Source organism: Hypanus sabinus, chromosome 16 (assembly GCF_030144855.1).
Source record: "Hypanus sabinus isolate sHypSab1 chromosome 16, sHypSab1.hap1, whole genome shotgun sequence".
In the NCBI taxonomy this organism is placed as follows: domain Eukaryota; kingdom Metazoa; phylum Chordata; class Chondrichthyes; order Myliobatiformes; family Dasyatidae; genus Hypanus; species Hypanus sabinus.
This window is the reverse complement of record NC_082721.1, coordinates 1,681,326-1,708,110: the sequence shown is the minus strand read 5'-3', so window position 1 is coordinate 1,708,110 and position 26,785 is coordinate 1,681,326. Positions and strand designations below refer to the sequence as shown.

Below are 26,785 nucleotides of genomic sequence, written 5' to 3'. Positions count from 1 at the left end.
CGACTGTGGAGGGAGAATCCGAGCTGACGTTTGAGGTCCCTGGAACTGTTTGCACTGCACATCTGCAGTGGTTCAGATCCGCAAGTTCGGCCGCTTTAATGTTATCTCACCTGTGGGCTGTGCTCTCCCTGAAGGTGGGGGCAGGTGGCCGGGGGTCGACCCTCAGCGTCCCCAGGCAGGGCCAGGAATCGACCCTCAGCTTCCTCCAGGACAGCCGGACAGCCGACAGACGCGACCAGCGCTCCCTACAATTGACGCATTTTCAACGCCCACCGGCCCAGCGCCGGCCCGCCCTGGCGCAGCCGGTTGGCAACATTGATGTGATTGACAAGCAGTTTGCCGGAGAACTCTGTGAGTTTAATGGCTGGGAGAGGTGGCAATCAGTGCGGAGGGAAGGCGGCGAGCTGCTGATTGGACTGTTCCTCTGCAGCGATCAAGGACAAGCGGAGACATCCTGCAATGACCTGGAAAGCTGCGATCCAGCGGAACGGGGCATCGACACAGGCAAATCATCGGTAATTTATTCTGTGGTGAACATTGCAATCCGGCTGCAGAATGTAAAGCAAGAATACCGAGTTACGATCGTCTGCCTCTTCCAATCTATTGCAATATTTAATCTCTTTAATGAGAGTTCGCGCGGCTGCAATTTCTCGAAGAGCCCCGGAGTGTGCATTTATGAATGAGGTAGGGGGCATTTTCTATTTTAGCATTGGTTTCAACGCCATTCTGTTCATTGAATGAATTCCTCAAATTTACATCGGTTCAGTGCAAGGCTTCAAGGAATGCGGGGTCGTTTTCCTGCACGCATCTTTGCAGATTCTCGGTATATTCTTGATGTTCCTTTGAACATAAAATGAATCGTAGATTTTATATATAAGATAAGATATAATTCCATTTCTGCGTATCTGGCCACATTCACAATTCCCAGTCAGTGTACAGTTGTGTACGGAGTCTGTTACCGCTATAACGCCTTAATAAACATGATTGTGCACTGATTGAGTTGGTATAATTTCTGTGGGTTTACAGCAACGCCTGTCTCTTGACCGGAGGAAACAAGCGCCATCGAGTTAATCCCCTGGGATTAAGCAGGTAGCTGCAATGTGAAACATCAGCAGAGGCAGCGGAGATGAATTGCCCTGGAGCCGAACCGGTTTTATGAAGAGAGACGTTGTGTGGGGTGTGTGTGTGTGTGTGTCTGTGTCTGGCGGGGTGTGTTTGTGTGGGTGGGGTGGTAGGGGGCGCTGGCTGTGAGTGTGTCTGGCCAAATGTGAGTGAGTGTGTACTCAATGCTGGTATGTAATTAAATACACACACACACACGCACGCATACAATTAAATATATATATATATATTTATATATGGATCAATATATAATTAAGTAAGTTGTGCAAAAAAGAAAAAATAGTTAGTTTATATGGGTGCATTCAGAAATCTGATGGCAAAAGGGAAGAAGCTGTTCTTAAACACGTTGAGTGTGGGTCTTCAGGTACCTTCTCCTGGATGGTAGCAATAGGAAGAGAGCATGTCCTGGGGGATGAGGTCCATAACACTGGATGCCATATTCCTGATGTCCTCGATGCTGGGGAGACTAGTGTCCATGATGGAGCTGGCTGAGTTTACAACTTTCTGCAGCTTTTTCTAGTCCTGTGCAGTGGCCCCCCCACCCGACGGAGATGCTGCCTGCGAGAACGCTCTCCACGGTGGAAATCTGAGAGAGTCTTCGGTGACATACCAAATCTCTTCAAACTCCTAATGAAATGTAGTTGCTGTTGTGTCTTCTTTATAATTGGATCAGTAGGTAGGGTCCAGGATCGATCTTCAGAGAGGTTGACACCCAAGAACTTGAAACTGCTCAGCCTTTCTTATGAGGAAGGGGTCAACAGGCTGGGCTTGTAAGTGTTGGAGTTTGGAAATTGAGAATGTTCCAGGATGAGGGATTATGAAGGATGTGGTGGTGCTAGGCAGAGTGCAGAGGGGATTCACCAGGCTGATTACAGGGATTTAGTTATGGGGAGAGATTGGACAGGCTGGGCTTGTGTTCCTTGGAGTGAAGGGGGCTGAATGTCAAACTATCCTGGCTGGTTGGTTACAGAAGATTCATTGATGTTAGTATATTAAACTCATTGTACAGACACACATACTTTATTGATCCCGAGGGAAATTGGGTTTTGTTACAGTCGCACCGACCAAGAATAGTGTAGAAATATAGCAATATAAAACCATAAATAATTAAATAATAATAAGTAAATTATTCCAAGTGGAAATAAGTCCAGGACCAGCCTATTGGCTCAGGGTGTCTGACACTCCAAGGGAGGAGTTGTAAAGTTTGATGGCCACAGGCAGGAATGACTTCCTATGACGCTCAGTGTTATATCTCGGTGGAATGAGTCTCTGGCTGAACGTACTCCTGTGCCTAACCAGTACATTATGGAGTGGATGGGAGACATTGTCCAAGATGGCATGCAACTTGGACAGCATCCTCTTTTCAGACACCACTGTCAGAGAGCCCAGTTCCATCCCCACAACATCACTGGCCTTATGAATGAGTTTGTTGATTCTGTTGGTGTCTGCTACCCTCAGCCTGCTGCCCCAGCACACAACAGCGAACATGATAGCACTGGCCACCACAGGCTAGTAGAACATCCTCAGTATCGTCCGGCAGATGTTAAAGGACCTCAGTCTCCTCAGGAAGATGGCTCTGACCCTTCTTGTAGACAGCTTCAGTGTTCTTTGACCAGTGGAATTTATTGTCAATTCATATCCCCAGGTATTTGTAATCCTCCAGAATGTCCACACTGATCCCCTTGGATGGAAACAAGGGTCACCGGTGCCGTAGCCCTCCTCAGGTCTACCACCACCAGCTCCTTAGTCTTTTTCACATTAAGCTGCAGATGATTCTGCTCGCACCATGTGACAAAGTTTCCCACCGTAGCCCTGTACTCAGCCTCATCTCCCTTGCTGATACATCCAACTATGGCAGAGTCATCAGAAAACTTCTGAAGATGCCAAGACACTGTGCAGTAGTTGAAGTCTGAGGTGTAGATGGTGAAGAGAAAGGGAGACGGGACAGTCCCCTGTGGAGCCCCAGTGCTGCTGACCACTCTGTCTGACACACAGTGTTGCAAGCACACGTACTGTGGTCTGCCAGTCAGGTAATCAATAATCCATGACACCAGGGAAGCATCCACCTGCATCACTGTCAGCTTCTCACCCAGCAGAGCAGGGCAGATGGTGTTGAACGCACTGGAGAAGTCAAAAAACATGACCCTCACAGTGCTTGCTGGCTTCTCCAGGTGGGCGTAGACACGGTTCAGCAGGTAGACGATGGCATCCTCAACTCCTAGTCAGATTCTAGGACTCTTGTTAATTAAAGGGGATTATGGACAAAGTCCATGAGAAGGTTCTCCCTGTATGGTGTGCTAGGCTTAGGGGTAAAGGAAGACGCAGATTCAGTGTGGGGTTATCCTACTAGTGAGATTACAGTTTGATCTAAGTTGAAGTTCAAATTCAGTTCATTGTCATTTAACCATACACATACATACCTCCAAAGAAAACAATGTTCCTCTGGACCAAAGTGCACAACACAGTACAAATAACTCATACACATAACATATAGAGTAATATTACCATAAATAAATTAACAAATAATATGATGCATTTACGATACAAGTTAAAATGTGAACAGTATAAATGTGGTTTATACTTGATGAGACTGGGTGGTGGCAGGGATTTCAGACGTTTTACGGCCTTGTGGAAGAAGATGTTTCCCAACCTAATAGCTTCTGTCCTGGCACCTCTTGCCTAATGGTAGTGGATGGATGATAGAGGTCATCAACAATGCCGATAGGCAGTCCTCCTGATAAATATCTCTGGTGAATGGAAGAGAGACTCCAATGATCCTCTCAGCAATCCTGGAAATCCTTTGTAGGGTCATGTGGTCAGATGTTTGCAATTCCTGTAGCAGACAGTGATACAGCTGGTCTCAAGACACTCTCGCTGGTGCTCCCATTGGTTAGAATGGTGGTGGTGGGTGGGGAAGGAGCTTCACCTGCCTGTGGTGCCTCATCCCTCCATGGCACTGCATGCTGCTGTGTTGCTGTCAAACTCCTCAGAGCCACAGCTGTTGCACTCTGCTGACAGGAATTGCACTGTGGGGCTTACAGATTGCCTGGAGGCCTGAAGGAGGCATCTGAAATAAAAACAAAAAATGTCAGAACCACCCAGAACCTCAGGCAAGAGGAAGACAGTCTCTGCTTCAGGATGTGCCTTTTTCCCAATGAATATCACTGTAAGTGCTAAATGTTCATTTTCATATGCAGGTAGATTGGGAGAATCAGTTTGGTGTTGGATCCCAAGAGGGGAATTTCTAGAATGCCTATGAGGTGGCTTTTTAGAGCAGTTCGTCATTGAGCTGACCAGGGGATCAGCTATTCTGGATTGGATGTTGTACAATGAACTAGAATTGGTTAGAAAGCTTAAGGTAAAGGAACCCTGAAGAGACAGTGATTATAATATGACAGAATTCACCCTGCAATTTGAGAAGGAGAAGCTAAAGTCAGATGTATCAGTACTACAGTGGAGTAAAGGGTATTGAGCAACACACACAAAATGCTGGAGGAACTGGAAAAACATGAGGAATAGATTGAAAAGATTGAGGAGTAGATTTTGTTTTCTCCAGTCCTGCTGAAGGGTCTCAGCCCAAAACATCGACTGTACCCTTTTCCACAGATGCTGCCTGGCCTGCTGAGTTCCTCCAGCATTTTGTCTGTTTTACTTGGATTTTCAGCATATGCAGATTTCCTCTTGTTTGTGTACAGAGACATGAGAGAGGAGTTGGCAAAAATTGATTGGAAAAGAACATTAACAAGAGAAAACAAAACTGGCAAAAATATTGGAGAAGAACACTGGCAGGGATGATAGCAGAGCAGCAATGGCTGAAATATCTGGGAGCAGAAAGAAAGAAGTGTTCTTAAAGGCAAGATACAATTGTGGCTAACAAGAGAAGTCAAAGCCAAAGAAGGTTTATATAATAAAGCAAAAATTAGTGAGAATTTAGAGGATTGAGGAACTTTTAAAAACCAACAGAAGGCAACTAAAAAGTCATTATGAAGGAAAAGATGAATATGAAGGTAAGCTAAATAATAATAAAGAGGATACTAAAAGTCTCTTCAGGTACATAAAGTATAAAAGCGAAGTGAGAGTGGATATCAGTTCATTGGAAAATGATGCTGGGGAGAAGTAATGAGGGACAACCAAATGGTGGACAGAATAAGTAAGTATTTTGCATCAGTCTTCAATGTGGAAGACACTAGCTGTATGCTGGAGGTTCCAGAGTGTCAGGGGGCCAGAAGTGTGTGAGGTTGCCGTTACTTGGGAGAAATTTCTTGGAAAACTGAAAGGTTTGAAGGTAGATAGGTCACCTGGACCAGATGGTGTACACACCAGGGTTCTTAAGGTGTTGGCTGAAGAGATTGTGGAGACATTAGTAATGATCTTTCAAGAATTAAATTGGTGTGGTAATGGAGAAATGGAAAATCACAAATGTCTCTCTGTTTTTCAAGAAGGGAGAGAGGCAGAAGAAAGGAAACTACACTCCAGTTAGTTTGACCTCAGTGGCTGGGAAGATGTTGGAGTAATTTATTAAGGATGAGATCTCAGGGTACTTGGTGGTACATGATAAAATAGACTCTAGTCAGCATGGTTTCCTCGAGGGAAAATCTTGCCTGACAAATCTGTTGGAATTTTTAGAAGAAATAGCAAGCAGCATTGATAACGGATAATCGGTGGATGTTGTCTACTTGGGTTTTCAAGCTACCACACGAGGCTGCTTAACAAGTTAAGAGTCCATGGTATTAAAGGAAGTATACTAGCATGGATAAAGCAATAGCTGATTGGCAGGATGCGAAGAGTAGGAATAAAGGGAGCTTTTTCTGATTGGCTATCTGTGACTTGTGGTGTTCCAGAGGGGGCTGTATTGGGACTGCTTCTTTTTTACGATATATGTCAATGACTTGGGTGACAGAATTGATGGCTTTGTGGCAAAGTTTGCAGATGATACAAAAATAGGTGGAAGGGCAGTAGTTTTGTGGAAGTAGAGAGGCTACAGAAGGACTTTGACAGATTTGGTGAATGGGCAAAGAAGCGGCAGATGGAATACAGTGTTGGGAAGTGTACCGTCATGTATTTTGGAAGAAGCAATTAAAGGGTAGATTATTTTCTAAATAGAGAGAACATTCAAAAATCTGAGATGTAATGAGACTTGGGAGGATTCACTAAAGGTTAATTTGCAGATACAGGGAGAAGACAGGTGTATGATATTGAGCGGGATCCTGGATTAACCATGATGAAATGGCAGAGCAGACTTGATGGGTCAAATGGCCTAATTCTGCTTGTATATATTGTGGTCTTATGGTGAACGATTTCTCTCTGCTCAGGTGCTGCATATCCTGCTGAGTTCTCCCTGGATTTACTTGTGATGGGAATGGGAATTAGAATTGGTTTGTTATTGTCACAATGTACAGTACCAAGATACAGTGAAAAGCTTGTTTTGCATATTTTAAATCATTACCAACTATGCACTGAGGTAAAACAACAGCAGAAAGCAGAAGAGATTCTAAACATGCTCAACTCTCATCACCTGCCTATCACCTCCTTCGGGTCCCGTCCTCCTTCCCTTTCTCTTATGGTCCACTCTCCTGTCCTATCAGATTCCTTCTTCTCCAGCCTTTACCTTTCCCACCCACCTGGCTTCACCTACCACCTTCAAGCTATCCTCCTTCCCCTCTCCCTACCTTCTTATTCTGGCTTCTTCCCCTTCCTTTCCAGTTCTGAAAAAGGGTTTCAGCCCAAAACATCAACTGTTTGTTCATTTCCATGGAGGCTGCTTGACCTGCTGAGTTCCACCGGCATTTTGTATGTATTATTCAGAATAAAAAAAGAAGTGGCACAGTGGAAGAGTGTTATCCCAAGGGGTAATGAGCAGTGAAACATCTCTGGCTTTTTGAGTTGTATTTCATAAACTTTGTCATCTGGTTGAACCTTGGATTTTATTATTTTATTTACTTAGTGCAGTGCAGAACAGGCCCCTCCAGCCCAATGAGCCACACTGCCCAGCAACCCACCTACTTGACCCGAGCCTAATCATAGGACAATTTACAGTGACCAACTAACCTACTAATTGTTACGCTTTTAGACTGTGGGAGGAAACTGGGTCACCTGCAGGAAACCCACACGATCTAGGGATGAAAGGACAAACTCTTTATAGATGTTGCCAGATTTGAACTCTGAACTCGTTAATGCCCTGAGCTAATGGCGTTGCATTAACCACTACACTACCGTGGTACCCTTGCTACGCTACAGTATCTGGAAAGGATTTAGGGAATGTATGAAATCTCTACTGGAGTATGGATTTCTGTTGCTTTGGCAGGCAAGCAGTAAACTGAAGGGCATTCACCCCATGATAGCCAAGTGTTGGGGAAACAGGTTGAGCATGGTATTCCAGCACAACATTAATGGATGAATGGCCTTGTTCACTGCTGTACTGTTCTATGTAAATTGCAGATGGAGCATGACATAGGAACAGAATTGAGTCTGCTCCAGCATTCCATCATGGCTGATTTATGGTCCCTCTCAACCACATTCTCCTGCCTTCTCCCCATAACCTTTGACACCCTGACTAATCGAAAACCTACCAACCTCTGCTTTAAATATACTCTATGTCTTGGCCTCCACAGCTGTCCGTGGCAGTGAATTCCACAGAGTCACCATCCCCTGGCTGAAGAAATATCTCTTCATCTCTGTTCTGAATTGATGTCCCTCAATTCTGAGGCTGTGCCCTCTGGTCCAAGATTCCCCCACTATTGGAAATATCCTCTCCACTTCCACTCTGTCTCAGACTGTTATATACAGTAGGTTTCAATGAGATCCCGACTCATTCTTCTAAACTCCAGTGAGTACAGGCCCAGAGCTATTAAACGGGCCAGACGTGTTAACCCTTTCATTCCTGGAATCATTCTCCAGACAATTGTAACGCGCTGATGAGGATGGGGCAGACGCCATGAATGGAAGTGTCGTAGGGAATACTGAGAGACAGAGGGACTATAGATCCATGAAGATGGCAACACTGACAGACAATATGGTTAGGAAGGCAAACATGTTTTGACCTTCATTAGTTGGGGCAATGAATAAAGAATTATGGAGTTTATACTTCAACTTTATAAACCCTTAATACAAGAGATTCTGCATATTTAACACCAGGATGTTACCTGGGATGGTGTATTTATGAAGGGAGATTGGTGAGCCTGGGACTGTACTTCCTGGATGGGAGGAGGCTGTGAGGGGGTGTAATTCAGGTGTATAGAATCTAAAACTAGCCCCATCCACCTGCACATGTTCCATTTTCCTCCATTCTCGACCTGTTCAGATATCTATCCAAATGCCTCTTAAAGATTGCTTCCACCACTTCCACGGTACCCAACACTTTAAAATTTCACCTCATAAATCTCCTCTAGACCTCCCCCCTCACCACAAGTGTCTGCTATTTGATATTTCTATCCTAACTCGGGAGCCAGTGTTGTGAGAGGTGAAAGGGTGGGAGCCCCACCCCGGCACAGTGGTGACAGCCGCTTGGTGTTCCAGGGAGAGCCCAGCGACAATTGCACTGGCGATAGTAGTCTAATTCTACTGTAGGACTGTCCATGGCTGACGTGTCTGAGTACTGGTGACGGGGCCCGACAAAGCGCTACAAAGGCAAAGTGGAGGTCATCGTCATATGCACAAATATGAAAAATTTACTTGAAGCAGCATCACAGACACAGCATCAGATCAGCAGCATTCACAAAATAAAAACTAGTGTGTTGAAACTGTCTGATTGGTGCAGGAACCACAACAGATCACTCAGCATCACGACAAAAGAAAAGAGAATTGACTTCAGAAAGGGAAAATGTCCGGAGAAGCCCCGCCATTTATAAATGGTGAGGTAGTGGAAATGATCTCTAGTTTCAAGTTTTTGGGGATGAACTTCACCGAGGTCCGTCAACACAACCTTGATAGCAGGGAACGCACAACAGCGACTATGCTTCTTGAAGTGCTTAAGGAGAGCTAATCTGCCTCAAAAATTGCTGGCTAACTTTTATCGATGTGTGATAGAGGGCATACTGACATATGGACTGACAGTGTGGGACTCTCGCTGCAGCAAGACAGATCAGAAAGCACTCCAACAGGTGATTAGGATGGCTCAGCACATCATTGGGACTCAACTACCGGACCTGCAGACAATCTACAACTCTCATAACATCATTAAAGACCCTTTCCATCCTGGACACTGATCAATCTGCTGCCATCTGGTAGGAGATACAGAAACATCTTAGTCAAGACAGTAAGACTGAAAAACATATCCCTCTCTCTCTCTGTGTCACACACACACACACACACACACACACACACACACACACACACACACACAAAATTCGGCAAGTCAGGCGGCATTCCGACCTGCTGAGATCTTCCATCATTTTGCATCCACTGCTCAAGATTTGTAGCAGAATCTGCACACTGAGGTAGTGATGGGGGATGTGCAGGTCTTTTCAATGGTTGTAAGCAAGTAGCTGTTACTGAGCCCGGTCGGTGGTGTGGGGAGAGGGGCGCGGTGTGGGCGAGGTGGTTGGAGACTGTGCTGGTCCAGCCTTGTGGTGTGGGTGGGCCGGGGCTGTCCAGTGGTGTGGGGGGAGAGGCGGGGGCAAATGGTGGTGTGGGTGGTGTCTACACTGGGTGGGTGGTCTTTGTCGTTTCCACCAAAGTGTGTCTTGGTGGCGGCTCGTTGCTGAGCGGAGGGTGTGGTGAGAAGGCACTATACCAGCGCGGTTAGGGTATTGCAGGTCCCGTCTCACACCTTGTGTCTGTGTTGCCAGGACCAGCATGTTGACCAGTATCACCGAGGGTATCCTCTGCTGCCTCACCGGACAGCCGCTGAATGTGGTGGGAACCATTGAGAGCGTGGAGTCCGCCGACGGCTACGAGTACGTGGAGGTGAAGCCGGGACGGGTGTTGCGGGTCAGACACATCGTGCCCAACCGGACGGAGGAGCAGGCGGCAGAAGAGGAAGAAGAGCAGGACTCCGGTAGGGGTGTGGTCCACTGCCGGCGCAGAATCTCTGTCTACCGTGGCGGACAGCTAGTCATCGAAAACCTGGGTGACGTGGTGCGTTCTGACATCTTGCCCTGCCTCGGTGGGGATCCGCCCGCAACGCTGGAGGTGGAGGTACCGGAGCCCGGTGGCGCTGCCATCCCTCCGCAGCCAGGTGCTGCACCCCCGGACCTGGGCAGCGCCAAGCGGAGGCGGCGCAAACCCAAGCGCACGGTGTTGATCGACTGCAAGAAGCGCATCACCAGCTGCAAGGGAACACACTCGGACGTGGCCCTCTTCTTCATCCACGGTGTCGGTGGCTCCCTCGACATCTGGCGGGAACAGCTGGACTTCTTCGGGCGGCTCGGCTACGAGGTGGTGGCGCCTGACCTGGCCGGTCACGGCTCCAGCACCGCACCCCGCGTGGGCGCTGCCTACACCTTCTACGCGCTGCGGGAAGACATGCGGTCCATCTTCAAACGGTACTGCAAACGGCGTAACGTCCTGATCGGACATTCTTATGGGTAGGTGTCCGTCACCTGGGATTACATATGGGCTCGGGCAGGGGAAGCGGAGGGGCATGAATTGGCTGCAGAGGTGAGGGACCTTCCCTGGCCACTGATTTTCCCAAGGGCTCACGCAGGTCTCGGCCATCTCGGGCTACGATGCCTTCCTCAGTGAGGCGTCTGCCTGTGTCGGGAGAGTGTTCAGTGGGAGAGGAGGGGAGGCAAAGAGAGGGCAGAAGGAAAATGAGAGAAGGAAAGGGCAAGGTGAGGGAGGAAGGTGAAAGGTTTGGAGAGAAGGGGTAAGGAGGGTGAAGGGTGTGCCTGAGAGAAACGTGAGCTGCAGGTCAACAGACACAATGCGCGGGAGGAAGGTGGAATTGTAAGAGCTCACACTAAAGGTGCAGAGTGGCCGCCAGCATGATACTGTAGCTTCTCTCTGATTCCCTGCTCCCCAGAACTGCTGTTGAGAAATGGTGTCAGCGGTTCCTTGCTGGACGGTGCAGAGTGCGACGGGAACTTACCACATTCACATTGAGGGGCAGGCGAGGGAACAGAGGCAGCTGACGAGGGGCAGGCGAGGGAACAGAGGCAGCTGATGGGGAAGCCCCGGGAAGAGTTGATGTTGTACAAAGACATTGCCAAGACTTGAGGACGTGTGTTTCAGGGAAAGGTTAGAACAAAGAATAGGGCTGGACTTTATTTCCTGTAGTTTAGGAGATTGAGAAGAGATTGGATAGACATATACAAAATTATGAGGGGTATAGAATACAAGTAGGCTTTTCCCACTGAGGTTGGGGCGACTAGACAAGAGGTAAACACGAGGAAATCTGCAGATGCTGGAAATTCAAGCGTCCCACCAGCATTTTGTGTGTGTTGCTAAACTAGAGGTCATGGGTTAAAGTGAAAGGTGAAGCACTAGGGGGAATGTCTCTACTCAGAGGGTGGTGAGAGTGTGGAACAAGCTGCTCACAGAAGTGCCGGGGAAATTTGATTTTAACATTTAAGAGAAACTTAGATAAATATATGGATGGGAGGAGTTTGAAGGGTTATGGTCCAGGTGCAGATCACTGGGACTAGGCAGAATAACATGGACTGGATGGGCTGAAGGGCCAGTTTCTGTGATGCTTGTAATGCTCTATGACTCTAATTGGTGTGGGTGGGGTGTTGGTGATTGGGTGAGAGCTGGGGTTGTCAGTGACTGTCCAGACCTCACCTCAGATATTCCTCTTGCAGTGTCTCCTTCTGCACCTTCCTGGCTCATGAATATCCTGACCAAGTTGAAAAGGTGGTGATGATAAACGGGGGTGGTCCAACAGCCCTGGAGCCCAGTCTCTGCTCCATCTTCAACCTGCCCACCTGTGTGCTACACTGCCTCTCGCCCTGCCTGGTCTGGAGCTTCCTCAAGTAAGGACAGGTGATGGTGTGGGATGCGCTGGGCACTGAAACTCAACTCTGGAACCTGGTTCCAGCTCAAGGGATGTAGCTACCCTTCTGGTAACCTGCACGGCAACCTGTCTCCTGGTAACCTGCACGGCAACCTGTCTCCCTGGTAACCATGCACCGTGACCTGCCTCTTTTTTAAAAATCTGAGATGCTTTTGACATCAATGAACAGTGAACGGTGGAAAATAAATTCTGAAAAGGTCCCCCATAACTTCTTGAAAAGCAAAAAGGTGGAAATAAGAAATAAAAGCATAAAAAGCTGGATCAGAAACGTAAATGGTTTCTCTCCCCACAGGCACTGCCTATCTTGCTGAGTATCTCCAGCATTTTCTGCTTTTATTCTCGGTGGTTGTCCTCCGATGTTGGTGCATGAGTCTCCACCGGATGAATTTCTGGATAATCTTGGGAGGTTGGCAACTCTCCATGTGAGATGTAAAGGAGTTTTAGTGAACAGTACAAAATCTAACTACGGTGCAAGCCCAAGACAGTTGGATGTTGGGAATAAAGTTACTGGGTTTGACACTGATATATCAAACACGTAAACAGAATGCAGGAACTCGTAGAATACAAGGTGGCTCAATAAGGATTCCTTACAGACCAGGACAGGGAAGTTATGTATGGGAATAAGTAAATTGTATAGAAATTAATCAACTGTTTGGAATCTGTCTTCTTGGAAAACCTTCCAGTGATATAGGGCGGTGCAGTAGTGTAGCAGTAACACTACAGCACCAGTGACCTGGGTTCAATACCCACCGTTATCTGTAAGGATTTGTGCCTTCTCCCTATATTTGTGTGGCTTTCTCTTGGGTGTTCCTGTTTCCTCCCATGTTCCAAAGATAATTGATTGGTCACATGGGTGTAATTGGGTGGCATGGGCTGGTTGGGCTAGAAGAACCGGTTAACGTGCTGTATCTCTGAATAAGTAAACAGATAGTGAAGATTTGTAGCACCAGTACAAACCAAGCATCGAGAAATTGTAACAAAGTCAATAAAGCCCAGGAGCTGGTGGTGGTATCCCACTGCTCTGATCAATGTGCCTGTGCAGACAGTGCATACACCGGTTGTCATTTTCTAGGGTCCCACAGAATGAAACTCGGATAGTTTAAACCCCACTGCTGAGGAGAAGTGCGAGGGAGGAAACCGGGAGTAGACTATTGCCCAGGTAAACTGGCACACTAGCACAGAAGATCTGGGAATTTATTATTAGAGAAGTGGTAACGGCATTTGGAGATAATAACAGCATTAGGAGGAATCACTGTGGGATTATGAAAGGAAAACTGGTTGGGAAATGTGGAACTTCTTGAGGCTACAACTGCAGAATAGATAAGGGAAACGTTTTGATGTGAAACTATGGCCTTTGATAACATGTCACAGATAATATTAATTAGAGCTCATGTATTGGGGCAAATATACTGATTGGGGTTGCTTGATAGGGTAAAATGGGAATAAATGGGCTATTTTGGGATTGAGAGCAGTGACTAGTTTTATACACGGCAGGGTGTGGATTTGAGTTCAAGCTTGCTGAGGACAACATTTGTTTGGAGAGGAGTGTGGTATGGTGTCGGGAGACACGGGCAGGGTGGGTGGTGTCGGGGGACACGGGCAGGGTGGGAGGTGTCGGGACACGGGCAGGGTGGGTGGTGTCGGGGGACACGGGCAGGGTGGGTGGTGTCGGGGGACACGGGCAGGGAGGGTGGTGTCGGGGGACACGGGCAGGGTGGGAGGTGTCGGGAGACACGGGCAGGGTGGGTGGTGTCGGGAGACACGGGCAGGGTGGGTGGTGTGGGGGGACACAGGCAGGGTGGCTGGTGTCGGGAGACACGGGCAGGGTGGGTAGTGTCGGGACACGGGCAGGGTGGGAGGTGTCGGGGGACACGGGCAGGGTGGGTGGTGTCGGGGGACACTGGCAGTGTGGGTGGTGTCGGGGTACACTGGCAGGGTGGGAGGTGTCGGGGTACACGGGCAGGGTGGGTGGTGTCGGGGGACACGGGCAGGGTGGCTGGTGTCGGGGGACACGGGCAGGGTGGGTGGTGTCGGGGGACACGGGCAGGGTGGGTGGTGTCGGGGGACACGGGCAGGGTGGGAGGTGTCGGGGGACACGGGCAGGGTGGGAGGTGTCGGGGGACACGGGCAGGGTGGGTGGTGTCGGGGGACACGGGCAGGGTGGGAGGTGTCGGGGGACACGGGCAGGGTGGGAGGTGTCGGGGGACACGGGCAGGGTGGGAGGTGTCGGGGGGACACGGGCAGGGTTGGTGGTGTCGGGAGACACGGGCAGGGTGGGAGGTGTCGGGAGACACGGGCAGGGTGGGAGGTGTCGGGAGACACGGGCAGGGTGGGAGGTGTCGGGGGACACGGGCAGGGTGGGAGGTGTCGGGGGACACGGGCAGGGTGGGTGGTGTCGGGGGACACTGGCAGGGTGGGTGGTGTCGGGGTACACTGGCAGGGTGGGAGGTGTCGGGGTACACGGGCAGGGTGGGAGGTGTCGGGAGACGGGCAGGGTGGGTGTTGTCGGGAGACACGGGCAGGGTGGGAGTTGTCGGGAGACACGGGCAGGGTGGGTGGTGTCGGGGGACACGGGCAGGGTGGGAGGTGTCGGGGGACACGGGCAGGGTGGGAGGTGTCGGGGGACACGGGCAGGGTGGGTGGTGTCGGGGGACACGGGCAGGGTGGGAGGTGTCGGGGGACACGGGCAGGGTGGGAGGTGTCGGGGGACACGGGCAGGGTGGGTGGTGTCGGGGGACACGGGCAGGGTGGGAGGTGTCGGGGGACACGGGCAGGGTGGGTGGTGTCGGGGGACACGGGCAGGGTGGGAGGTGTCGGGGGACACGGGCAGGGTGGGAGGTGTCGGGGGACACGGGCAGGGTGGGTGGTGTCGGGGGACACGGGCAGGGTGGGAGGTGTCGGGGGACACGGGCAGGGTGGGTGGTGTCGGGACACGGGCAGGGTGGGAGGTGTCGGGACACGGGCAGGGTGGGTGGTGTCGGGGGACACGGGCAGGGTGGGAGGTGTCGGGGGACACGGGCAGGGTGGGTGGTGTCGGGGGACACGGGCAGGGTGGGTGGTGTCGGGGGACACGGGCAGGGTGGGAGGTGTCGGGGGACACGGGCAGGGTGGGAGGTGTCGGGGGACACGGGCAGGGTGGGTGGTGTCGGGGTACACTGGCAGGGTGGGTGTTGTCGGGGTACACGGGCAGGGTGGGTGTTGTCGGGAGACGGGCAGGGTGGGTGTTGTCGGGAGACGGGCAGGGTGGGTGTTGTCGGGAGACACGGGCAGGGTGGGAGGTGTCGGGGGACACGGGCAGGGTGGGTGGTGTCGGGGGACACGGGCAGGGTGGGTGGTGTCGGGGGACACGGGCAGGGTGGGAGGTGTCGGGGGACACGGGCAGGGTGGGAGGTGTCGGGGGACACGGGCAGGGTGGGTGGTGTCGGGGGACACGGGCAGGGTGGGAGGTGTCGGGGGACACGGGCAGGGTGGGTGGTGTCGGGGGACACGGGCAGGGTGGGAGGTGTCGGGGGACACGGGCAGGGTGGGTGGTGTCGGGGGACACGGGCAGGGTGGGAGGTGTCGGGGGACACGGGCAGGGTGGGTGGTGTCGGGGGACACGGGCAGGGTGGGTGGTGTCGGGGGACACGGGCAGGGTGGGTGGTGTCGGGGGACACGGGCAGGGTGGGAGGTGTCGGGGGACACGGGCAGGGTGGGTGGTGTCGGGGGACACGGGCAGGGTGGGAGGTGTCGGGGGACACGGGCAGGGTGGGAGGTGTCGGGGGACACGGGCAGGGTGGGTGGTGTCGGGGGACACGGGCAGGGTGGGAGGTGTCGGGGGACACGGGCAGGGTGGGAGGTGTCGGGAGACACGGGCAGGGTGGGTGGTGTCGGGAGACACGGGCAGGGTGGGAGGTGTCGGGGGACACGGGCAGGGTGGGTGGTGTCGGGGGACACTGGCAGGGTGGGTGGTGTCGGGGTACACTGGCAGGGTGGGAGGTGTCGGGGTACACGGGCAGGGTGGGTGTTGTCGGGAGACGGGCAGGGTGGGTGTTGTCGGGAGACACGGGCAGGGTGGGAGTTGTCGGGAGACACGGGCAGGGTGGGTGGTGTCGGGGGACACGGGCAGGGTGGGAGGTGTCGGGGGACACGGGCAGGGTGGGTGGTGTCGGGGGACACGGGCAGGGTGGGAGGTGTCGGGGGACACGGGCAGGGTGGGTGGTGTCGGGGGACACGGGCAGGGTGGGAGGTGTCGGGGGACACGGGCAGGGTGGGTGGTGTCGGGGGACACGGGCAGGGTGGGTGGTGTCGGGGGACACGGGCAGGGTGGGTGGTGTCGGGGGACACGGGCAGGGTGGGAGGTGTCGGGGGACACGGGCAGGGTGGGTGGTGTCGGGGGACACGGGCAGGGTGGGAGGTGTCGGGGGACACGGGCAGGGTGGGAGGTGTCGGGGGACACGGGCAGGGTGGGTGGTGTCGGGGGACACGGGCAGGGTGGGAGGTGTCGGGAGACACGGGCAGGGTGGGAGGTGTCGGGGGACACGGGCAGGGTGGGTGGTGTCGGGGGACACTGGCAGGGTGGGTGGTGTCGGGGTACACTGGCAGGGTGGGAGGTGTCGGGGTACACGGGCAGGGTGGGTGTTGTCGGGAGACGGGCAGGGTGGGTGTTGTCGGGAGACACGGGCAGGGTGGGTGTTGTCGGGAGACGGGCAGGGTGGGTGTTGTCGGGAGACACGGGCAGGGTGGGAGGTGTCGGGGGACACGGGCAGGGTGGGTGGTGTCGGGGGACACGGGCAGGGTGGGTGGTGTCGGGGGACACGGGCAGGGTGGGAGGTGTCGGGGGACACGGGCAGGGTGGGAGGTGTCGGGGGACACGGGCAGGGTGGGTGGTGTCGGGGGAGACGGGCAGGGTGGGAGGTGTCGGGGGACACGGGCAGGGTGGGTGGTGTCGGGGGACACGGGCAGGGTGGGAGGTGTCGGGGGACACGGGCAGGGTGGGTGGTGTCGGGGGACACGGGCAGGGTGGGAGGTGTCGGGGGACACGGGCAGGGTGGGTGGTGTCGGGGGACACGGGCAGGGTGGGAGGTGTCGGGGGACACGGGCAGGGTGGGTGGTGTCGGGGGACACGGGCAGGGTGGGAGGTGTCGGGGGACACGGGCAGGGTGGGAGGTGTCGGGGGACACGGGCAGGGTGGGTGGTGTCGGGGGACACGGGCAGGGTGGGAGGTGTCGGGGGACACGGGCAGGGTGGGTGGTGTCGGGGGACACGGGCAGGGTGGGAGGTGTCGGGGGACACGGGCAGGGTGGGTGGTGTCGGGGGACACGGGCAGGGTGGGTGGTGTCGGGGGACACGGGCAGGGTGGGTGGTGTCGGGGGACACGGGCAGGGTGGGAGGTGTCGGGGGGACACGGGCAGGGTGGGTGGTGTCGGGGGACACGGGCAGGGTGGGAGGTGTCGGGGGACACGGGCAGGGTGGGAGGTGTCGGGGGACACGGGCAGGGTGGGTGGTGTCGGGGGACACGGGCAGGGTGGGAGGTGTCGGGGGACACGGGCAGGGTTGGTGGTGTCGGGGGACACGGGCAGGGTGGGAGGTGTCGGGGGACACGGGCAGGGTGGGAGGTGTCGGGGGACACGGGCAGGGTGGGTGGTGTCGGGGGACACGGGCAGGGTGGGTGGTGTCGGGGGACAGGGGCAGGGTGGGTGGTGTCGGGGGACACGGGCAGGGTGGGTGGTGTCGGGAGACGGGCAGGGTGGGTGGTGTCGGGTGACACGGGGAGGGTGGGAGGTGTCGGGAGACACGGGCAGGGTGGGAGGTGTCGGGGGACACGGGCAGGGTGGGAGGTGTCGGGGGACACGGGCAGGGTGGGAGGTGTCAGGGGGACACGGGCAGGGTGGGTTGTGTCGGGGGTCACGGGCATGGTGGGAGGTGTCGGGGGACACGGGCAGGGTGGGTGTTGTCGGGGGGCACGGGCAGGGTGGGTGTTGTCGGGGGGCACGGGCAGGGTGGGTGTTGTCGGGGGACACGGGCAGGGTGGGTGTTGTCGGGGGACACGGGCAGGGTGGGTGGTGTCGGGGGACACGGGCAGGGTGGGAGGTGTCGGGAGACGGGCAGGGTGGGTGGTGTCGGGGGACACGGGCAGGGTGGGAGGTGTCGGGGGACACGGACAAGGTGGGAGGTGTCGGGGGACACGGGCAGGGTGGGAGGTGTCGGGAGACACGGGCAGGGTGGGTGGTATCGGGCTAATGCAGGCAGCTGGTTAAGAGGCACAGGTGCTAGGGAATATGCAAGAATGTGAGCTGGTAGTCTGCAAGAAAACTTAGAAAGATGAAGCAGCGGTGAGAGGTTGAGTGGTCAGTTGGAGCCGGCTCGCTCTGATTGTGACCCTGCTGTCTATGAGAGAGTTCTTCTGCACTGTGTATTGACTGGTCATCCTTCGCTTTTCAGAGCTGCATTTGCACGCCAGGGGGCAAAGGAGAAACAGCTGTTGAAGGAGGGGAACGCATTCAAGATTACCTCATTTGTGCTGCGGGCAATGATGAGTGGTCAGTACTGGCCAGAGGGTGACGAGGTGTACCATGCTGAGCTGACTGTGCCAGTACTGCTGGTACATGGGCTACATGACAAGTTCGTCCCAGTAGATGAAGACCAACGTATGGCTGAGGTAACAGGTTCCCTTCGCACCCACGGCTCTCACTCTGATGCACGAAGTTTGGGATTCACAAACCGTATTGTCCCAGTGTCTCAACCCTGTCACATCACTTTGCGGCCATAACACCATAAAACATAGGAGCAGAATTAGGCTGTTCAGCCCATTGAGTCTGCTCTGCCTTTCCATCATGTTTTATTATCCCTCTCAAATCCATTCTTCTGCCTTCTTTCTGAAATTGTTGACATCCTGATAATTAAGAACCAATTAACCTCCACCTTAAATATTCCCAGCAACTTGGCCTGCACAGCCATCTGTGGCAGTAAGTTAGACTTACCACCCTTTGGCTCAAGAAATTCCTCCTCATCTCTGTTCTAAAGAGATACCCTTTTATTTTGAGACTTTGGTTCAGGATTTCCCACCATAGGAAACATCCTCTACACATCCACGCTATTCTTTCAATATTTAATAGGTTTCTGTGAGATTTACCCCTCATTCTTCTAAATTCCAGCAAGTACAGGCCCAGAGCCATCAACCACTCCTCATAAGTTAACTCTTTCATTCCCGGAATCATTCTCATGAACTTCTTCTGGACTCTCTCCAATGTCAGCAGTTACTTTTTTAGATAAGGAGCCCCAAACTGCTCACAATACTTCCAAATGCGGTCCATCCACTGCCGTATAAAGCCTCAGCATTACATCCTTGCTTTTATATTCTAGTCCTCTCAAAATGAATGCTAACATTGCATTTGCCTTCCTTACCACTGACTCAACCTGCAAATTAACCTTCAGGGAATCCTGCACAAGGTCTCCTAAGTCTCTTTGCACCTCTGATTTTTGAATTTTCTCCCTTTTAGAAAATAGTCTTCATCTTTATTCCTTCTACCAAAGTGTACGACTGTACACTTCTCTACACTGTGTTCCAGAGCCCAAGGTTTACACTTTATCTGAGAGGTGGCGTGGCTGAAACTGTGGGGCTCCCGTTACAGCAGCTTGTGAGGGGGTGGAACCTGCTAAGGAAGAACAAGGTGTCTGATTAATTACTGATTCCTTTCCCCATCAGATCCTGTTAATCGCCTTCCTGAAGGTCATCGACGAGGGGAGCCACATGGTGATGATGGAGTGTCCAGAGACAGTAAACACATTACTTCATGAGTTCCTGTTGTGGGAACCAGAGGTCAGTCCTGGCGAGAAATTGCCGGCTGACACGACGGCAGAAAGCAACAAGTAATGAAGGCCAATGGTGCTATCGTTCCACAGGAACTTTGGGGGAAAGGCGTGGTTCACAGCCTGTTTGGAGGAGCCGAGGATTGGACAGCAGTATGACACGCAGAGGCCATGTGAAATGTTGAGAGGATCTGGCCTATACAGGCCTCAGCGGTTTGGAGAATTAACCCTGTACTATGTAAATTTCAATAACTGGCAGCTATTTGTGGTGGTTTATCATCAGTCGTGTATTTTTTTAACAGAACAAATCACCAGATAGTTTGAAACTCGGTGATTAGACAGCCGGGCTACACACAGTGCTAACCTGACAGAGTGACTTGAGAACTCCAGGACAATTCTGAAGAAAAGACACAGGGGTCGTTAAACAAATGGTGTATTTTTTTAAATGTGTTCACTTACTATAAAAAATGTGGCCAACAGGTGAATATTGATTGATTGATATTCAGGAATCAGCCTTTCATGCAACAGCTGGCTTCCGGTTGCTGTGATGGGTCACTGGGAGGATCGGTGTGGTAGGTGGGGATTTGCTCAGATCTGTAATATATCCTCTGGAACACACATGCCAAGAGCACAGGCCACGATGATGGCCAGTGTACTGCTGCTCTCCCAGTAAACACCGGCATTTGTAGGTAACTACAACACATTTGTAATTAGCTGCATGCCAGATGAGGAATTGGCAGAGGGGAATATCTTACAGGAGTTTGTGACCTTATCTCGAGCCGAAGCCAGCTTCCTGTCAGGTCATTTTATCCACCGTGCTGCTTCAATGTCATTGGTTCTTCCGACCCATCACCTGACTCAGGTGAAGGATGCTTCAATGTCATTGGTTCTCTCGACCCATCACCTGACTCAGGTGAAGGATGCTTTCATATCATTGGTTGTCAAGACCAGCACCTGCCCGAGGTGAGACTTCAGTGAGCAAGCAGTTGTCCATCAGAGTGTAATTTGTACTGAGCATTAGTCTGGATGAACCAGTATTGGCCCTGCCTAGTTACCCCCTCCAGTACCTGACGAGATGTGCTGTTACCCACTATACTGAATGTCAATTATCTCCAGTATCTTTACAGTCAGTGCTATTGTGTAACATGGTATGTATGATAATATGGAATATATTGAATCCTGTTAATTCTCTAGTGTATATTATTTTATATAAATTATGGATGCATAGGAGAATTTCCTGTGGGGTTGCAGATTGGACTTTCAAGTATTACTTTCATTTGGTCCTTACAGTTCTCATCATTGACATTTCTTGGCAAGATTCCAACAGACAACATGTTCTTCGTTTTTTTGGCTTGTGACTCACTTCTGGCTGTCTGTTATTCTACACGAGAGATCACATAGGAGCAGAATTAGTCCATTCAGCCCATCAAGTCTGCTCACCATTCCATCATGGCTGATTTATTATCCTTCTGCTTTCTCCCCATAACCTTTGACACCGACTAATGGAAAACCTATCAACCTCCATAGTTATAGTCACAAAACATGACAGCATAGATAAAGGCCCTTCAACCCATTGAACCATTAATCTGTCTAGTCATTAGAATCTCAACCCAAAGACCAATCCTATCCTTTTCCATAATTACCTTAAATCTAATGGCATTATGATCACTAGATGCAAAGTGTTCCCCTACACAAACTTCTGTCACCTGCCAGTTCTCACTCCAGTATCACACTCTGTCTGGCTGGGACTTGCGTGCTGATTAAGGAAACTTTCCTGAACACATTTGACAAACTCTTTCCCATCCAGCCCTTGTACAGTATGTGGAAAGTTAAAATCACCTACTATAACAACCTTGTATTTCTTGCAACAGTCTGTGATCTCTCTACAAATTTGCTCCTCTAAATCCTGTGCATGATCTTTTGGATGATCTATAATATAATCCCATTAATGTGGTCATAGCTTTCTTATTCCTCAGTTCTACACATAAAACCTCACCCGATGAGCTCTCCAGTCTGTCCTGACTGAGCACTGCTGTGACATTTTCCATGACTAGTAACACCACACCTCCTCTTTTACTCCTCCTCATTCTATCACGGAACCCTAGAACATTGAGCTGCCAGTCCTGTCCCTCCTGCAACCAAGTCTCGTAATGGCTATAATGTCAAAATTCCATGTGCTGATCCAAGCCCTAAGTTCTTAGTCCACTTTAAATCTACCCAAAGACTTGGCCTCCATGGCCATGGATTCTACAGATTCACCACCCTCTGGCGAAAAAAGAATACCTCCTCATCTCCGTTTTAAAGGCACGTTCTTCTATCCTGAGGCTGTGTCCTCTGGTCCTAGACTTCCCTCTACAGGAAACACCTTCTCTATCAAGGCCTTTCACCATTCTGTGTATATACTGCATTTGCATTGCCTATAAAAAGTATTCATTCCCCCCTTGCCAAAAGTTTTCATGTTTTATTATTTACAACATTGAATCACAGTGGATTTAATTTGGCTTTTTTGACACCAATCAACAGAAAAAGACTCTTTGTGTCAAAGTGAAAACAGATCTCTACAAAGTGATCTAAATTATTTACAAACATAAAACACAAATTAATTGATTGCATAAGTATTCACCCCCCTTTAATGTAACACTGAATCATTTCTTGTGCAGCCAATTGGTTTTAGAAGTCACATAATTAGGTAAACTCCAAGCAACTCCACAAACAGGTTATTGAAAAGCACAAGTCAGGAGAAGGATACAAGAAAATTTCCAAGTCACTGAATATCCCTTGGAGTACAGTTAAGCCAATCATCAAGAAATGGAAAGAATATGGCACAGCTGTAAATCTGACTAGAGCAGGCCATCCTCAAAAACTGAGTGACCGTGCAAGGGGACTAGTGACGGAGGCTACCGAGAGACTTATGACAATTCTGGAGGAGTTACAGGCTTCAGTGGCTGAGATCGGAGAGACTGTGCATACAGCAACTGTTGCCCAGGTGTTTCACCAGTCACAGCTTTATGGGAGAGTGGCAAAGAGAAAGCCACTGTTGAAAAAAAAACTCACATGAAAATCTTGGCTATAATTTCCCAAAAGGGATTTGGGAGATTCTAAAGTCAGCTGGAAGAAGGTTCTATGGTCTGATGAAACCAAAATTGAGCTTTCTAGCTATCAGCCTAAACGCTATTTTGGTGTAAACCAAACACTGCACATCATCAAAAACACACCATCCCTACCGTGAAGCATGGTGGTGGCTGCATCATGCTGTGGGGATGCTTCACTGCAGCAGGCCCTGGAAGGCTTGTGAAGGTAGAGGGTAAAATGAATGCAGTGAAATACAGGGAAATCCTGGAGGCTTTGACTTGGGAGAAGATTTGTTTTCTAGCAAGAGAATGACCCCCAGGCATAAAGGCAACGCTAATCAGGATGGCTTAAAAACAAAGGTCATGTCCTCCAGTGGCCAAGTCAGAGTTCAATTGAGTATCTGTGGCTGGACTTGAAAACAGCTGTTCTCTCATGATCTAACAGAGTTTGAGCATTTCTGTAAAGAATGGGGAAAGATTGCAGTGTCCAAATATGCAAAGCTGATAGACACCTATCCACACAGACTCAATTGCTGCCTAAGGTGCATCTACTACTAAATACTGACTTGAAGGGGCTGAATAGTTATGCAATCAATTGTGTTAGATTATCTGTAATTAATTTAAATCACTTTGTAGAGATCTGTTTTCACTTTGATACAAAAGTGTCTTTTTCTGTTAATCAGTGTTAAAAAAGCCAAATTAAATCCAGGGTAATTCAATGTTGTAAAATAAAACATGAAAACTTCTAGGGGATGGGTGCAGGATGAATACATTTTTTTTAAATCAGCAATTTATCCCAAATCCCTTCATTAGATCCCAACCTCTCACTCGGTACTAGGTATCTGTTAATCAACATATGAATTTCCCTCCTTTCCCCCACCCTATTGAATTCCTTTAATTACATTCCTGAGTCTCTGATCTTTAATGTCAACTCTTCCTCCCCTCGTCCCCAATGAGATTCTACCCTGTGATTTACCCCCTGTTATTTGTTATTCTATAACCCCCCCTTGAGCCTCTCAATTCACTTTTTTGAATTATTTTGCCATTATTATTAATTGCAAAGCAGGAAAAAGAAGCACACAAAATGCTGGAGGAACTCAGCAGCATCAATGGAAATGAATATAGACAGTCAACGTTTCGGGCCAGGACCTTTCACCAGGACTGAAAAGGGAAGGGGAAAGGTGGCTCGGAGGTGATGGGTGGGTGGGAAAGATCAAGGGCCAGAGAAGGAGGAATCTGATAGGAGAGGAGAGTGGATCATAGGAGAAAGGCAGGAGGGAAAAGAAACCTGATTGGAGGGAGCAGAATTAAAATGACATAATCACATGGTTGTTACTGCATTGGCTGGTTAATTAGAGGTGGATGCAGTGAAATGAGCAGTTGTGTCTCAGCTCGATCTCAGTATGATGAGCTCCCGTCATTCATTTGGGATTCAGACCGGCTGAATATTTGGGATCTGATATCCCACATTCCATTGCAGTCAAATTGTTTAAAAAGGTGTGGGTAATAAGACCATAAGCCATTGGAGCAGAATTAGGCCATTCAGTCCATCCAGTCTGCTCCACCATTCCATCATGCTTGATTTATAAAAAGGAGAAATTCTGCAGATGCTGGAAAATCCAAAACAACGCACACAAAATGCTGGAGGAACTCAGCAGGTCAGGCAGCACCGATGGAAATGAACAGTCAATGTTTTGGGCTGAGATCCTTCTTCAGGATTGAAAAGGAAGGGGAAAGTCAGACCAGCTAGAAGGTAAGAGGTGAAGCCAGGTTGATGGAAAAGGTAAAGTGCTGGAGATGAGGGAATCTGATAGAGGAGAGTGGACTATAGGAGAAAGGGAAGGAGGAGGGGATCCAGGGAGAGCTGACAGCCAGGTAAGGGGCCAGAGTGGGGAATGGAAGAGGATGGGGGAGGGAAGGAGGGAGTTTTTTTTTGCTGGAAAGAGAAATTGATATTCATGCCATTAGGTTGGAGGCTACCTAAATGGTATTGGTCCTCCTCCCTGAGGATGGCCTCGCCTTGGCATGTTGGAACGGGAATGGGAATTAAAAAGTTTGGGCAAGTTCTGCTTTTGGCAGAAAACGGTCTCCCAATTCACAACGGGCCTCATTGTAGAGAAGGCTGCAAAGGGATCACCTAAAAAGGCTACTTGGGGCCCCTAATGGAGGTGAATGGGCAGGTGTTGCAAGCACTTGGGCTGCTTGGAGGGACAGGTGCCAGGAGGAACGAATGGGCAAGATGGACAAGAATGGACATGGGGGGAGCGACCCCTGTGGAAAGGGGGGGGGGTTTGTGGGGAGGTAAAGATATGTTTGGTGGTAGGATCATTTTGGAGATGATGGAAGTTGTGGAGAATGAGGTGTTCGATGTGGAACGAGGAATTCTATCACTGTTAAGATGGCAGGAAGTTGGGTTAGCACAGATGTTCAGGAAATGGCGAAGATGTGGCTGAGGGCACCATTAATTGTGGAGGAAGGGAAGCTCCATTCTTTGACGAAGGCGGACGTCTCAGATGTCCTGGAAAGGAAAGCCATATCCTGGAAACAGATGTGGTGGGGATGAAGGAACTGAGAAATGGGAACAGCATTTTTACAGGAGATAGGGTGGGAAGACGAATAGTCAAGAGCAGGGCAGGGTGGAAGTTGGAGCTTGGTACCTGACTTATCATCCCTCTTAAACCCATTCTCCTGCCTTCTCTCCATAACCATTCACATCCTGACTGATCAAGGACCTATCCACCTCTCTTTAAATATACCCAATGACTTGGCCATCACAACAGTACAAGCCAAATAATTCCATAGACTCACCGCCCTCTGTCTAAAGTAGTTCCTCAGTTCTGTTCTGAATAGACTTCCTCTATTCTGAGACTGTGCCCTCTGGTCCTTGACACCCCCACTGTAGGAAACATCCTCTCCACATCCACTCTATCTGTGCCCTCTGGTCCTAGACACCCCCACTATAGGAAATATTCACTCTATCAAGGCCTTTCAATATTCAGTAGTTGTCAATGAGAACCTCCTTGTTCTTCTAAACTTTACAGTGTGTAGGCCCAGAGTCATCAAACACTCCTCATATGATAATCATTCTTGAAACCTCTGTAATGCCAGCACATCTCAGACAAGGGGCCAGAAAATTGCAGTCTGACCAATGCCTTAGAAAGCCTCAGCATTACAACCTTGTTTTTATATTCTAATCCTCTTGAAATGAAGGCTAACATTGCATTCGTCTTCTTACCATCAACTCCATCTACAAGTTAGGGTATTTAGGGAATCCAGCACAAGGACTCCCAAGACTCTTTACACCTCTGATTTGCGAATTTCCTCATTTAGAAAATAGTCTGTGCCTTTATTCCTTCTACCAGAGTGCATGAACATACACTTCCCTACACTCTATTTCACTTACCACTGGAATAAACATTGATTTTTCAGGGCGAGGCCATTCCTCAGAATGAAGGGTCTTGGTCCAAAACATCAACACGATCTTTCTCTACACCCTTTGCCTAAAGAAATTCCACATTACTGTGGCCTGAGCTGGTGTCCTCTGATCTTAGACTCCCCCATCATAGGAAACATGCTCTCCACAACCACTCTGTACATGCCTTTCACCATTTGATAGGTTTTATTTATGTCACTGCTCATTCTTCTGAATTTCAGTGAGTAAAGGCCCAGAGGCATCAATTGCTCCTCACCCAACAAGCCTTCCATTCCCAGAATCATTCTCACGAACCTCCTCTGAACCCTCTCCAAGTCAGCACACCCTTTCTTAGATAAGGGGCCCAAAACTGCTCACAATACCCCAAGTGAGGCCTCACCAGTGCCTTATAAAACATCAGAATTACATTATTGATTA

General features: G+C 50.6%; 1 protein-coding gene across 1 annotated transcript; it reads left to right on the top strand.

The window, feature by feature from the left end:
- The first annotated feature begins 495 nt into the window (after nt 1–495).
- On the top strand, nt 496–20,946 carry abhd8a (abhydrolase domain containing 8a). The gene is made up of 5 exons (XM_059990778.1): nt 496–684; nt 9,909–10,646; nt 11,862–12,032; nt 18,497–18,713; nt 19,761–20,946. The coding sequence occupies exons 1-5, from the start codon at nt 680–682 to the stop codon at nt 19,926–19,928; spliced, it is 1,299 nt and encodes a 432-aa protein (XP_059846761.1). The 5' UTR covers nt 496–679; the 3' UTR covers nt 19,929–20,946.
- Nucleotides 20,947–26,785: the final 5,839 nt, after the last annotated feature.